The sequence below is a fragment of the Myotis lucifugus genome, unplaced genomic scaffold (genome assembly GCF_000147115.1).
Source record: "Myotis lucifugus unplaced genomic scaffold, Myoluc2.0 scaffold_176, whole genome shotgun sequence".
Lineage (NCBI taxonomy): Eukaryota > Metazoa > Chordata > Mammalia > Chiroptera > Vespertilionidae > Myotis > Myotis lucifugus.
The window spans coordinates 2204959-2221277 of NW_005871224.1; the positions used below are offsets into that span (position 1 = coordinate 2204959).

At 39.4% G+C, this 16319-nt stretch overlaps 1 protein-coding gene across 5 annotated transcripts in view; it reads right to left on the bottom strand.

Moving 5' to 3' along the window:
* The window catches only part of TXNDC11 (thioredoxin domain containing 11), a 68946-nt gene that overhangs the window by 33057 nt on the left and 19570 nt on the right, over positions 1 to 16319 (bottom strand). For all 5 annotated transcript variants that reach the window (XM_023760215.1, XM_006096351.3, XM_023760213.1 and 2 more), the window contains one exon: positions 8553 to 8646. In XM_023760215.1, coding sequence (XP_023615983.1) covers positions 8553 to 8646 — 94 coding nt within the window. The remainder of the gene's footprint in view (positions 1 to 8552; positions 8647 to 16319) is intronic.

Here is a 16319-nt window from a genome sequence, read left to right on the forward strand (position 1 = left end):
TATAAAGCACAAAGCAATTACCTGGAAAAAAAATCTGGCATTTGGGCACCATAAATACAATATGCATATTCTGGTGCTTGCCAAAATACTGCTAACCCCTAAGTAAACATGTAAGTCCTTAGTTGTGATTTTTTTTTTATTTCTTTTGAGTTAGGGAGGAGGGGAAGAGAAATCAGTTCCAACTACATTATCTTAGGGGAACATAGACTAGAGAGCTAAATATGCACTGGCACATATACTAATATGAAAGTAAACTAAATACCCTCACACCAGCCGGTCCCATTTAACCAAAGCACAATATTAAAATGATCAGTTAGAATACATCCCTTGTATGTATTTCAATTAAATTCCTTTCTTTAACAGCCTTGTTGAAGGAATGATTTCATAAAAGAAACGAATATCTGCTTAGAAATGCCTCCTATACTCCCTTTTAGGCTGTTCTTTATCGTCCAGCATGGAGTCACATGTTCACCTCAAAACAACCCTTTACAAATATAAAAACAATTCTTAGCTTGCAGGCCTACAAAAACAAGCCAAGAGCCAATGCATTTTTCAAGTTGAAGTGTCCTTCAGAGGCAACTAGGGCAAGACTCCCTTATCTTACAGATGGGATCTGAAGTAAGAAGGGGTGACTGAGTGGGTCCTGGTCACACAGGATACTTGCCATTAAATGATTTGTTACTGCCTATTGGAACTTCTTGTTAGGAAGATACCACTGAAATCCAAGGGAAAATAAGAAAACAATGCTAAGTGCTAAGTAGGAGACAGCCAACCAGTGCAGAAGTTCCAAGAAGGGGACCAGTGATATGGAAATCTTCATTTCATGTCCACAGTGTGCCCGACATCATCCTAGCTAGACAATATTTATCAATCCTATAGGCCTTCAGTTACGCTTTGAAAATTAGACAGGAAATATTAGCGAAAGGCACTATATTTAAAGCAGTATCATGGGCAAGGCCAGGAGGTAAAAATCAGCATATTGTACCACCTGCCTCATCCCAGGAGTACAGCAATAAGTGGAGTAACTTGGTCCTGGGCTCATCTCAGCTCCTCTTCTATGGTATCTGACTATATTAATTTGCTATTTCTGCTATAAAAAATTACCACAAACTTAGTAGCTTAGAACACCACAAATTTATCTTACAGTTCTGGAGATCAAAAGTCTAAAATGGGCCTCAGTGAAATAAAATCAAGGTGTCAGCTGGGCAAGTTCCTTAAGAAGACTCCATCTCCTTGCCTTTTCCAGCTTCTAGAGTTTACCTGCATTTCTTGGTTTGTGGCTCCCATCCATCTTCAAAGCCAATAATGGCCAGACAAGTCCTTCTCAGTGTACCACTTGGACATTATGCTTTAGCTCTTGATTCCACTTTTAAGCATCCTTCTGATTATATTGGATACTCCAGGATAAACTCCCTTTCTCAAGATCAGATGACTAGCAACCCAATTCCATTTGCAACCTCAAATTCCCCCTTGCCACGTAACATAACATATTCACAGGTTCTGATGATTAGAATGTGGACATCTTTGAGGAGCTATTATTCTGCCTACCACAGTCACCGTGAGTCAATAAGCAATCTCTTCAGAGCCTCAGTTTCCTCACCTGAGATAATAACACTGAGCTAACAGTTCCTACTGCAAAGAGTGGCAGTGAAGACCGAATCATCCAGGTAAAGTGCTTGACTCAACCATACTGGCTGCACAAGATGGTATGATTTTTTTAGATACATGGATTCAAGGAATCAAAATGTACAAAGACCACTAAATTTGGTTCTGAGCTTTCTACACAACTTTTGCTTTCTCCAATCCCTTATATCTTCCTCTCTCTCTAGTTCTTAACACATTGCGTACCACACAGAAATCTCTAAGACATACGCCAGGGACCACACGTTTTTGGGCAAACTGCACATTATTTAAATCATCATAATGCACTTTAGGTGTTGTTTTTCAATAATTATAACATTTTTATTTACAAAAACAATTAAATAATTAAAGTTCCTAGTACTTTTTTAACGTATGGTACTGCGTAAAACATTTTCCTCAATGAAGAGGGACCAAACAAAATTTACATAAGTATCTAGATTCGCTCCTTTTTCCATGGGCGAGAAAAACGAGAACACTCGTGAGCGGTCCTTAACAGACGGCTCGCGAAACACGAGAAAACTCCTGAGCGGTACGAAATATGTTAACACACTTACCTGAAGGCTAACCCCTCATTCTCCTGGGAAACCCTCCACACCCCTAGTGCCAACTCCTCAGAGCAGTCTTCCCTGAACTAATCCAATCAACTGACCTCCACGATCCAACAAAGCTTGTCATAGACCTGTCACCACACTCATACTATGGGCAAGCCTACATATTGGCCACACTAGCTGGTGGCACTACCGATGTCAGGGAACAAGTTTTATTCATCTTTATAGCTGTAAGTATAGTGGATCCTCAAATGTTTGTTGAAGTATTAAGTCATGCTTCTGAGTCTAACTTAAAGTGTGAGGAGATCCATTTTTGGCCTTAGTTCTTATGTAGCAGCATTTACAAGACTTACGAGATATGTAATAATGGGAATAAAAGCATCTTTTATGATATATGATCACAAACTTGCTAAAATAATAGCAACATATTAAAAAGTCAATTTTAAGTATGGGTACCAAAAGTATGAAATTCATAATATGTTTATTCTAATGTACATTAATCAGTACCCAGAGGACATGACAGATAGAAAATGATTTCCTTCTATGAGTGAGTGTAGTGACAACTATGAGATTATCAGAGAAAACCAAGGGATCCTAGAACCATCTTCATTCATGGGCAATTGTTAAACCCAATGCCCGGTCCAAACTCTGAAGAGTTAGACCCAGGGCCCTGGCAGGTTTGGCTCAGTGAATAGAGCATAGGCCCATGGACTGAAGAGTCATGGGTTCAATTCTGTTGCCCAAGAAAACTGACATCTTAGGCAAGATTGATGCTGAAATTGCTTTATTTTCTTGGGTTCCTGGGTCCCTCTTTTGTTGTTGTTAATCCTCACCGGAGGATATTTTTCCATTGATTTTCAGAGAGAGTGAAAGGCAGGGGGAGAGACAGAGAGAAACATTGATGTTATAGAGACACATCATTGATGTTATAGAGACACATCGATTGGTTACCTCCCAAATGCACCCCAACTAGGGTTCGAGCCTGTAACCAAGGTACGTGCCCTTAACCAGAATTGAACCCATGACTTTTCAGTCCATGGGCCTATGCTCTATTCACTGAGCCAAACCTGCCAGGGCCCTGGGACTAACTCTTCAGAGTTTGGACCAGGCATTGGGTTTAACAATTGCCCATGAATTTCAGCATCAATCTTGCCTAAGATGTCAGTTCTTTGTTTCTTAAATGCCTTTAAGAATGTCACCTACAGGGTAAGAAAATCCTACCCTTCAGACCTCTTGATGTTGTATAAAAAGCTTTATTTATGAATAAGGATATAGAGGAGGGCGATTTTATATATACTGACTCAATTCTACCAGCAAAGCATAGCACTATCAGATGCCACCTGGTGGCACACAGGGACCCTACACTGGAATTATAAGTTTTTCCCCCTAATAAATTCCTCTTTAAAAAATTCATTACAACAGTATTTCCCAAAGGGTGTTCCTTAGAAAACTGATGCCACAAAGTTCCCTTGGCAACTAAGTTTAGAAATTCGTAAGGGTGTTAGAAGGGAGTGAAAATGTTGTCTTTAGTTAATAGTTTAGTGTATTTCTTTTTTTCCATCACCATTTATCCCCCCTACACCCTCCTCTTTCACCTCCACCCACTCCCCTTCCCCCCAAAAACACACTATTGTCTGTGTCCATGAGTTCTTCCTCTTTTGCCTTTTTTGCTCAATCCTCATCCCCCCAACACCCCCCCACACACAAAGCTGTCTGCCTGCTCTCTGAGTCTGTCTCTATTTTGCTTGTTAGTTCAGTTATAGTGTATTTTCAAGGTGACACTTAAGTATCATGTGAATTTCAATTCAATTAATTAGGATTTTAGTGTCAGGGGACACTGAGAAGCCAGTGAAAAAAGTAAGAAGAATGAACCAGGCAGGGGCACCAAAGAGTTCTGTTGTAAATGATTCCTACATATTGATCTATGGAACCTGAAAGGCCAGGCATGAGGTAAGTGGTGGTGGTGCGAGGGGACCCAAAATGACTTAACGTACCACTACTAAAATCATTCTCATTTGAGCAATTTCAAGATAAAATGCCCTTTATTAGCCATTCATTCAACCTCTCAGTTACAACATTGATCAAGCTGTAGGAGTAAGAAGGCAAAACTTTGGCTTCAAGGCACTCAATAAATATTATCTGAACAAATTCTTTTCATTCAACCTACCCTAGAGATGCAGACAGTTCTATAGTGAGGACGCCATGAAGTACAGAGAAGCAGATATGGAGTGCTACAGGAAAAGGGAGGAGGAACACCTGTGCCCACTGGTTGGTCAAGTTACATAATACCTGGTGTAGATGCCTTTAAGAAAACAGACACAATACTTACTTAAAGTGCTTTCAGCCAGGTGGCTTTCTAATTAAGCTATTTTAAGACTATTACTTTATTCATAATCCGATGTATTTCACTCAGATGTGACTTCGTAAAACAAGCATTTAACTCCACCCTCTCCACCCTCTCTAATTTGAGAGACAATCTCAAACACAGAAATGTCAAATATTTTGTTTGAGTTTCCAGATTCTGTCCAGGAAAGACAAAGGGTAAGGATCAGGCACTGCCAGTTCTCGAGCTAGTGCTGTACTCCCAACAGCACTGCACCCCTATTGTAGGTTGAATGAAAAGAAGAGTACTTCAATTTATTGCAAATTTTCTTTTTTGAAAGAAGTCACTAACCACAGAAGAATATAACATTTTACCAGAAAACATTTTTACAGCAAATAATGAAATAAGATGGGAAAAAAAAATCAAGTAAGCAACCAGGGAGAGGGAGAAGGAGGGAAGGGAGAGGGAGGGGGAGAGGGAGGGAAGGAAGGGGGGTCAGGGAGGGGGAGGGGGAGGGGATGGGGAGGGAGAAACATCAATGAGAGAGAAACATCAACATTGATTGGCTTCCTCCTGCAAGCCCCCTGCTGGGGATTGAGCCTGCAACCCTGGGCTTATGCCCTGACCAGGAATCCAACCAGTGACCTCTTGGTGTATGTGTCAATGCTCAACCACTGAGTCACACTGACCCAGCAAAAAAAAAATATTTTTTAATCAAGAAAGAAAAAAATCCACAATTCGGCCAGTGTGGCTCCGCAGTGGAGCAAGGACCTATTAACCAGGAGGTCACGATTCAATTCCCGGTTAGGGCACATGCCTGGTTGCAGGCTCGATCCCCAGTGTGGTGAGTGCAGGAGGCAGCCAATCAATGATTCTCTCTCATCATTGTTGTTTCTATTTCCCCCTTTCCCCTCCTCTCTGAAATCAATAAAAATATATTATAAAAAAAAAAAAAAGAAAAGAAACCACAGCCTTGGCTGGTGTGGCTCAATCCTGAGCACTGAGAGGTGACAGGTTGGATTCATGATTAGGGCACATGCCCAGGTTGAGGGCCCAGTCCCCAGTCAGGGTGCATATGGGAGGCAACCTATTGATGTTTCTTTCTCTCTCTCTCTCTCTCTCTCTCTCTCTCTCTCAAATTAATAAAGAAAACATATTTTAAAAAGAAAAAGAACCACAGATTTAATTACACAAAAATATAGAACTGCTATATAAAAAATGATAATAAACCAGCTAGGAAAACAATAAACAGAAATATAACAAAGGGTTACTGCCCACACCACCTAACAGGCAGGCCTACATAAACTGACAAATCAACACCAAGACTGAGATCAACAGGTAAAGGACATGGGTAACTGAGATGAAATAGTTAAAACAACAAAAAGAGAAAGCAGTTAACATTAAGCGCTGAGGTGGTAAGTAAAAATCTCCCTAATTTCCTTATTATAATGTGCAAAAACATCAAACATTAGATAAATAGTATTAAAGGAATGGCAATGGTAAAGTCCCATGGAAACAAATCTTACAACATTCTTGAGGGCAGGAATGAGCTACCCGCTCTCTTAGCATCCCCCCAGCACCTAGGCATGATGCTTCATATATGGTACATGCTCAAAATATTTGTAGACCAATGCTCAGCCAGTCTCAAGGATCAAATGCCACAGGCTATTTCTAAGATAATTTTTAAAAAATTACTAAGGCAATGGAAAGACGTGCGTTTTGTAAATGCTTGTGGCTTGTTGAATGAGAACATCTGCTTTCTACAACAGTCTAAACACTTCTTCAGTTAAGCTCTATAGCCAAATGTTAAGTGTGTCAAATGTTCCTCAGGCCTTATTTTGTATACAATCTAAACACAACACTAACCCAGAATTTACACTTCAAGCTGTACCATTAAAAAAGAAGTGTGCATATGTTTCACTTATTGAACATCTGCTATTAATAAATAAGTTAAAACTATTTGACTTCAGGGTAAGAGAAAGAAAAGAGGGGAAAAAGCCTAGATGCCCAAAGCATGATTTACTTTAGGTAGTCCTTCATAGCACCTATTATGGAAAATCATTCTAAATTTGTCTTTTTCTTCTAAAAATAGTTCACTAAGCTAAGTGGCAGATTATCCACAAAAAATTAGGTGAAAAATGATTAATTAGAATGAATCTCACTTCTTGCAAAGTTCATATGCAACAGGATTTTACAAGACTGAACTAGAATCACAAGATAGGAAAGAAATGTAATAAAGCTAAGCCAGACTAGATTTATTCTAAGAAATTTCATGTAATCATTTGTCAAAATTAGTGAATTTTGCCCAAAGAGCTTCATTTTGTACCTTCAAGTAGTTTTTACCCATTTAACGCCTTCCTTTGCTTAAAAACAGAAAAGAAAAAAATGGGGATGAAAGGCTACTGAAAGGTTTTTGCAAAAAGCAGCAATATTTTGGAAACCTCTGAATGAAAAGTAATACAAGATGAATCATTATAGCACATTATATAAACTAACTAGGTAACTAAATATCTTTCCACAATCTTGAAATATCCTTTGACTAAGAACTTGAATGCTACCATCACTTTAGTGAATGTCTCTAGGTTTCCCTTTCACATGTAATCTTCAGTTGAGATCTTCAAAGGGCTTTACTTTTCGAAGAAGATTTTTGAAAATCTGCTCCTTAAGCTTAAACTGGTAGTATTTCGTTTTCAAAACTCAAACTAAGTCTTCTTAATCATCTGAAGCTGTGTAGCTCAAAGTCTTTAAAATGGACAGAAGACATACTATGTGTCAGCTTGATCTCCTCTCCCAATGTCCCCTGATCAAAAACATGAATACAGTAGATTCTCTATGCATAAAACTTTAAGATAATGTATATATTAAAATAGCCAGTCATATAATTGTTTGATGTATTAATAGTATACTATTATAACCAAAATAATAATAAAGCAATCTAATACCCAGTAATAGAAGGATAGTTACATATTTTTGGTTGAGCTACTGGGGAAAAGATGGTATGGCCGTTAATCTGATCACTCACTTGGCAAATAGTGATTGAGCCCCTGCTATGTACCAGACACTGGATAAAGAATGCTAAACTGAAGACACATGGTCCTACCCTCAAAGTCTCACAGTCTGGGGAAGAAGACAGACATTAAACAAATCATCTCATAAATACATACATAAATACTAACCAAGTTAAGTACTATGAAAGAAAACAACAGGGTACCCAACTGAGATTAGAGATTGCAGAAATGATATTTGAGGGGATTCTTAGGTATGAATAGGGGTTTGACAAATGGGGAGTTGAGCCCTAGAGACCGGGGAGGCAGGGGGCACAGTATAGGCAGAAAGACTTAATACATGCAAAGGCCAAAGTGTGAGGGAAAAGGGACTAGAATGAATACTAGTTAAGTGACCATTGGTCTAGCCCAGGGAAGAGCAAGGGGCTTGGACCATTGTGCTAACAAAGGAGATGGAGACGAGAGAGCGGATGAAAATGTATTCCACAGAGAATGGACACGGTGCTATAACTGATATAAAGAAAGAACATGGAACAACATGAAAAAAGGGGCATGATACAATGTTTAATTTAAAATGTAGGACCTCATATAATATATGATTTAGCTAAAGTGAAAAAAATACATTTGAGAATTGTGAAACTGGCAGTAGGCTTATAGTGTAATGTAACATGACTTTTATACTTGCAAACACTTCTTAAAGGAAATGTATTCCTTAATTATGGTACATCAACTGACAATATAACCATTACAAAGTTGGACCAGAACTTATAACTATGAACACAAAAAAGAAATTATGATATAATAAAATTTAAAGTGCAAAACCTATAATTGCAGACAGTATGATCAAGTTACATTTTAAAAAGCTAAACATTTAAGAGACTACAGAACATAAAACAATACAATTATTTAATACAAATACAGAGAAAAGGAATCAAGAAAATGAAAGTAATCATAAAGGTAACACATGCAAAATAAGCTATCAATATACATACATTTTTGTTAAAGTTCTAATGTCTTACTATAAATGGTTTTTACCTTTCTTTAATGAATGTAATGCTGATGTGAAGAAGGTCAAATAACCAGGTGGCTGGGGTGAACCACTGAAGTCAAAGTACCCAAGTACTCCAGGCTGCAGGAACAAGAGCAGAATTAGGTGACTGAGGTATCACTAATCATTGTGCAATGGGGACATTTTAAAACAAGAAAGACATGCCATTATAATTTGACAATTGTCATTTGCTGCATTTCATTTTTTTAAAAAGCCTAACCACATGAAAAAAGTTGGGGTTTAGGGTAGACCTTTCCTTCCATTTAGGCAACAGGGTTAAGGGATACAATTGCAGCAGCTTTTATAGGGGGAATTAATTCAGAGCTGAAACTTCCTTCCCTCTTCTTAAGTAGGTCTTTCCACTCTCTGTTGACAGTTCTCCTAGGTCCCTGGTTCAAAACCTCACCATCAAGTACAAGTACTCACTTACTTCTGTTTGGCAACTCCAGACAAGCTGTCAATTTCCTCGTAATCTTTCTTAGATTTATTTCTCCCTCAAATGGCTTTCTTGCATCCCAACACCCCTTCACAATTACTGGAAATCAGGTTAAATCTGATTTGCTCCACTTGTGTTCCAGGTAGTTCTTCGAGGGGCTCTTTTCTCCCCCACACCCAGAACCCAGCATTCTACCATAAAAACCCTCCTCTCTTGTCAGATCAATCTGCAAAGGGCCCATCTCCTACTCTCTTGCTCCTCTTCCCCCACAAACTTATTTCCACCTGTTCATTCAACTTCTCTAAGCTTAGGACAGAATTCCCCTCCATTCTGCTAAACCAATAAATTATCTCTTCCATATACATCCTGCCTTCCTGTTCAGAATAATTCCTTCCATCGCTAAAGGCCCTGTGGCACTCATTCTCTCTGGTTTTGTTCTGAAATGATTGTATCTGTCTTAAAAGCCAAACTGAGATCCCTGAGGAAAGAGTGCTGAGCTTGGAGTCAGAACACTTAAGCTCAAGTCCAAAAGCTAAATGATCTTGGGTGAACCCTTGAGAGAAACCTCAGTTTCCTTATATAGCAAATGGGTCAATTCATCATAGGGTTACTGAGAAGAATGAGCTTGATGAACTATACAGCACTAGGCAAATGTAAAGAATTCTCTCTAGCTCTAAAGCATGCAACATCATGCTCTTAATAAATAATTGTGGAGCTGATTTGATCATTGGGGCAAAATCAGACCCAAAAGATAAGGCAGGAATTTCATCTGTTGGTAAAATTTTAAATCAGTAATTTGTATAAAAAAAGAAAATTTCTGATCTGTAGTGGAACATACTGTCTTTCAAATCCAAATCACGTGCTTACTCTCATAAAATTTTATTTATTTCTTTATAAAGCTAGAGGCCCAGTACATGAAAATTCATGCACTGGAGGGGGGGTCCCTCAGCCCGGCCTGCCCCCTCTCACAGTCTGGGAGCCCTCAGGGGTGGGAGGTGACCTGGTGATCAGGGGAAGGCGACGCCCATCACACCTCTGCTGCTGCCACTGCCAGCAGTGCAAGCCTCGGCCAGCCCTGGTCACCTGAGCCTCAGCCGGCCCTGGGCGGCTGGGCAGCCACCATCCGAGGCTTGCCTGTACCTTAGGCCGGCCCTGGGTGGCTGGGGGACTGAGGGGACTGTGGGACTCCAGAGGCAGGCTAGTGGAGCGGCCACACGCCTGCTACCACGGCAGGGCGCCATCATCTTGTGGCTGTGGGTGCCGCCATCTTTGGGGGCGTGGCAGTCAATTAGCATATTCCCTCCTTATTGGCTGTGGGCGCCGCCATCTTTGAGGCAGGGCAGTCAATTAGCATATTCCCTTTTTATTATATAGGATATATTTTTATTGATTTCAGAGAGGAAAGGAAAGGGAGAGTGAGATAAAAACATCAATGATGAGCGAGAATCATTGATCTGCTGCCTCCTGCATGCTCCACACTGGGGATTGAGCCCGCAATCTGGGCATGTGTCCTTATCTGGAATCGAACTGTGACCTCCTGGTTCAACTACTGAACCATGCTGGCCGGGCAAGATTCAATTTTAAATAAATCACTTGGTTTTTATTCTGACAGAAACTGAGATAGTCAGAATGTTGAATCCTAATACTATCTAAGAAAATCCAGCAAATAACCAATTTCTAAAAAAACTGAGAACATCAGAAAACAAAGTATTGAAAACAGAAATTTTCTTTTGCTAAACTCTTTCAAAATCTTTTTTTTTTTTTAAATCCTCAGCCGAGAATATGTTTAGAGATGAAGGGAGAGAAAGAGAGAAAGAACAATGATGTGAAAGAGAAAAATCAATCGATTGCCTCCCATATGCGCCCTGACCAGGTATTTGAATCCACAACTAGGAATGTGCCGACTGGAAATCAAACCCGCAACCTCTTGGTGTATAGGACGATGTTCCAACCAACTGAGCCACCTAGCCAGGGCTCCTCCAAAATCTTTTTAACAAGCCAATCCAGAATTGGCTGAAAGTAGAATTGCATACTGTTTGGGTTTCAAACCATACAACCTTACTACAAAGAACAAAAGAAAGACAAATCTTCAGATATTCTAGTCACTTAGTTAATGTTGGATGCAAGATTACAAAAATGAAAACTAGTGGAAACAAAATGGACTCATTTACGTTTCTTTATATTACAACCAATCTCCCAAACCAAAACCAAATAAAATAAATTCATCTAAATACTAATAAATGTTTCATTGCTAAAAATTAAATGAGATGAATGTCACATCATGTTATCACCAATGACTTCACAGAAGTGAACACATGGCCCATAAACACATTTATATCTACATGAATGTATGCAATTATATACATGTTTATATGTAGAAATGCACACATGTACAAACATTAATGGAAGTAAAAAAGTTTTTAAACCTGAGTCTTCAAGAGAAACCGCAATAAACCTTTAAAAATGTACAAAGGGCCAAACCGGTTTGGCTCAGTGGATAGAGCGTCGACCTACGGACTGAAAGGTCCCAGGTTCGATTCCGGTCAAGGGCATGTACCTTGGTTGCGGGCACATACCCAGTAGGAGGTGTGCAGGAGGCGGCTGGTCGATGTTTCTCTCTCATCGATGTTTCTAACTCTCTATCCCTCTCCCTTCCTCTCTGTAAAAAATCAATAAAATATATTTATTTAAAAAAATGTACAAAGGTTGGACGATTTGCAGGGGTCCTTTGTGGACATTTCTACAGGTTTATTCTTGTCGAGGGCATCACTGCTGCAATTTTCCAAGGGGCTACATAGCTTGGACAAAGGAGCCTATCTTCAGAAGAACTGGTATTGAACTTTTCAAGTACTTTGACCAAAGAAATTTCATAAACAATACAAAGCAAGTAATATGATATGCAAAATTATTTTCTTTTCATTGCCAAAAATGCAGATAAGATTCAACAACTATGAGACGATTTAAAGCTGTATACCAGCTATTTTAAAACATACCAAAAAAAACCCAGACAAAATATATTTTAAGTATTATTTTTAAAATATTCACCATAATGTGACAATCTGTATAAGTTTTGAAAATTGGCCTGTTTGAGAATGTAACTTAAAATTAATATTTCAAAATAATAAAAAGAAGAAATAAAGTGCTAATTATCTGTTTATTTCTATTACAAATTATCATTTAAAAGTTACTAAACTGGCTCTGGTTTTGCTTAAGATCAAACAAATTTTGCAACCATTTCCCCAAAGTTTCAGTCTTGCCTAACAGAAGCTGTATTTGAAAGGTGATTATATATCTCAGAGTTCCTTCCACAGTTCTTTCTTAAATCTGGAAAAAGGGGAGTTTGGGGAATATAACCCATGCATATTCACATATGTAGATCTTTCTAGGTCAAGGTCCCTTGTTTGCTCAGCTGCAAATAAACCAGGGGCTGGTTCAAAGCACAACTGTAACCCTGCCTAATATATTTTGAGGCTCTCTTTCAGCACATAAGCCAGCCTGACACTGGGTTATATAGTTGGGGTGCAAGCCCTGCTGGTACATAAGTTGTCCCTCCTCACTCTGCTGCTTACCATGTGTAAGATCACCTGACCCCAGATTCCATCTGCAGTGTTTGTATTAATCCACTCCCAGATTCTTACAGCTATCAGGTAAACAGTCACGGGAACTCAACTGCAAACAGGACACTACTCAACCCCCTACACCTTGTTTATCTGTTTTCCTTTGTTATCTATCTCCACTTTAGAACTCCATGAAACAGAGGCTCTCTCTTGTTCACCACCATGTTTCTAGCACAGAGCAGACACAAAATAAACATTTGTTAATAAATGAATGGGGATAAAAATGTGAATAAGACAATACTCTTTTATCAAGTTTACAATTTAGCAAAAAACATAACATAATGAATGCCACATTATAATTTGACCTACTTTGTGTTTTTAATTCCATTCCATAATGTACAGTATATTCAGTACCTGCTAAAATGAGGTTAAATAGACTATAGGAGGCCAGCAAATCCTCATGAGCATTAAATATTTATTTCCTAAGTGAATACTATTTGCAGTTTGGCATAAATTTCAGCAAATGATGTACACAACCTCTAGTGGTGTGTTTTTATCAGTGGCAATTGAAATATTTCTGCACTAATGTTAACTCACACCTAGAATACTTAAAACTATTTAGTCCACGGTGCTATAAAACTATAAATTGACAGAAACAGTATCTCTTTATTTGCTCAACATTCAGAGTATTTTTACTAACAACAGTATAACAGCAGGTAGCAGACATTCTATTAGATGTTTCTCCAAAATACTCAGGTTTTCTGTCACCTGGCAATTTACTCAACACCATGCTTCCACCTCCAAAAGATTCCCAAGCCTTTTCCCATCCCGCTTAAATGTAAAACAATTTAGTTTACCATAACTGATAAGAATAAATGAATGGATACATGCAAAATCACTACTCTTAAATGGATAAATTATAGAAATTCATGAAAAGACTTAGAAAATATTTTGGCCGCATATGTAAGATAAGAGTTAAATAATATTGTTGGCATTTAGTGGGTAGAATAAAAGATACAAATCAGATGATTCTGATAAAAAAATAAAAAAGAGCCCGGTTGGCATGGCTCAGTGGTTGAGCATCAACCTATGAACCAGGAGGTCACAGTTCGATTCCTGGTCAGGGCATATGCCAGGGTTGCAGACTTGATCCCCAGTGTGGAATGTGCAGGAGGTAGCCGATCGATGATTCTCTCCCATCATTGATGTTTCTATCTCTCCCTCTCCCTTCCTGAAATCAATAAAATATTTATAAATAAATGAATAAAATAAAAAATGAAGCATTATTGATGTAGAAGCTACTGACACCGTAACCAATTGATACTTAAAAAATACCAAAATTATGCCCTGACCCGGTGGCTCAGTTAGTTAGAGCATCATCCCCAATATGCCAAGGTTGTGGGTTTGATCCCCGGTCAGGGCACATACAAAAATCAATCAATGAATGCATAAATGGTCTAGACTGTTCACAAATATCTAGATTAGAGACAAATGAACCAATTGATGTTTCTCTCTCTCGATTCCTCTCTCTCTAAAATCAATAAATTTAAAAAATACAAAAATTAGAAGAGCTATAAGACTAATGACTTTGAAAGTGACATTACCATCACTCAGTCCTATCTCCTTTCCACCAAACTTAATGTCCACCAAAATAAAAATGACACTGGGATATGCTTCCCTATGTTGTCCATAGTAATAAATCACATTTTCCTGTCTGTATCTTAAATAGGCAAGAAGAACCTCCAGGAAGATGGATTCTACATTTAGAATAAATGAAGTAAAATTTCTTAACATGGTTTACAATGAGATAACTTAAAGCTCTTGAGCTCCCTCTGTAGTATGCATTGGCAAATTCACTTCAGTTTTTCGCTAAATTCATTATTTATAAGGTAGCTATGATTTTAGTGCATATCTGGGAAAAAAATTCTAGAACCTATTCTGTCTCAATATTATGATTATCATACATAGAACACTCCCAGTTCTGCAGAATAAATGCTAATGACCCAATAAATAATAGCAGGTTGAGAGAGAACCAAGATGGTGGCATAAGTAAACATCTATACTCGCCGCCTCCCACAACCACATCAAAATTACAACTAAAATACAGAACCACCATCATTCCAAACCACCTGAAAGCTGGCTGAATGGAAGTCCTACAACTAGAGAAGTAAAGAGGAAAGCACACTGAGACTGGTAGGAGGGGCAGAGCCTCGGAACGGGCTGGTCCCACACCCATGTGTGCCATTTTTTAATTGGGAGGGAGATCGTCCCTGCGGAGGCTGCGAAGCAAGGAGTCCCAGCTCCACACCAGACCTTAGCCCAGGGTTCCAGAGCTGGGAGGAGAAGTCTACGGGCTGTAAAAACCAGCGGAGATTGTGGCTAAGAAACACGAAGGCTGCTGGAGACCCAGCTGTTCCTTTTAAAGGGCCAGCGCACAAACTTACTCGGACTGGATACCTCTGAGCTCCAGCACCGGGTGGCTCTGGGGGACCCAGACACATACGGGGAGCAACTGGATTGTCTGGCATCAGGGCAGAAACTCGGGGGTGGCTTTCTCGCAGACAGGGATGTTCGCAGGGGTCACTGTTCCTATGCTCCTCCCCTGTTGCAGGGCTGACTGGCAGCCATAGCTAAGTCTCAATCAGCCTGGAGCACACTATTTGCTCCACCTGAGGATTCCCTGAGATCCTGCCCCATCCAATTTGCAGCCCTGCCCAAGCTGTTTGCAGCAGCTTTTCCATATGAATGGCCTGTCCTGGCTCAGGCTTTGCTAAAATCAATCAAACAAGCTGCAGCTGGTAACAGCATGCCCCAAACCTATCAATAAAAGGCCCAAGACCAGGCACTAGTACCAACCTGCCTAGCTTTAAGCCAGGCCTCACCTCCTACAAAGCAGCTCTCCCACTATAGTCACAGATGGTCTTCACGACCAATTGGCCTGGAGGCCAACTCCTCCCAGAGACGCCAACAGCAATCAAGGTTCAACTACAAGACTGTGCACACAGCCCACAAAGGAGCACACCTAGAGTGCCCAACTCAGGTGACTGAGGAGGCTGAGCCACTGGGCCCTACAGGACACCTATTACAGAAGGCCACTCTACCAATCCCAGGAGACATAGTAGTTCTATCTAATACATAGAAACAAACACAGGGAAGCTGCCAAAATGAAGAGACAAAGAAATGTCACAAATGAAAGAAATGGAAGCAAGCAAACTACTGGATACAGAGTTCAAAACCATGGTTATAAGGTTACTCAAGGATCTTCATGAAACTTTCAAGGATCTTAGTGAGAATGTCAAAGATATGAAAAAGGTCCAGTCAGAAATTAAGCATACACTAACGGAAATAACAATTTACAGAGATTCAACAGTAGAGAAGATTCCAAGAATCAAATCAACAGACCTAGTTAGTGCTACCAAAGACACTAGGCCCAAATGCCCTACCTCCCAGTGTAGCTCGGGGCCTACCAGCCTACCCAGGCAAAATGGGAGACAACATAGTGAGGACCACGGAAATCCATTATTTATCCACCTTAAGAGTAAAGAATTTGCTCTAATGTATATTGAGAACTACAAGCAGAATTTTCATACTAAATATTAATACTGCTGCTTGGGGAATCTGCTCATAGTTAACATATAAATAGTATTTCTAACATGATTGAAAAAGCTGTTAATGATGTTCTAGTGAAAGAAATTAATATCCGATCTACATAAAATCTACATAGCACAAAAATTCAATCCATCACTATTACTGAATTCTAA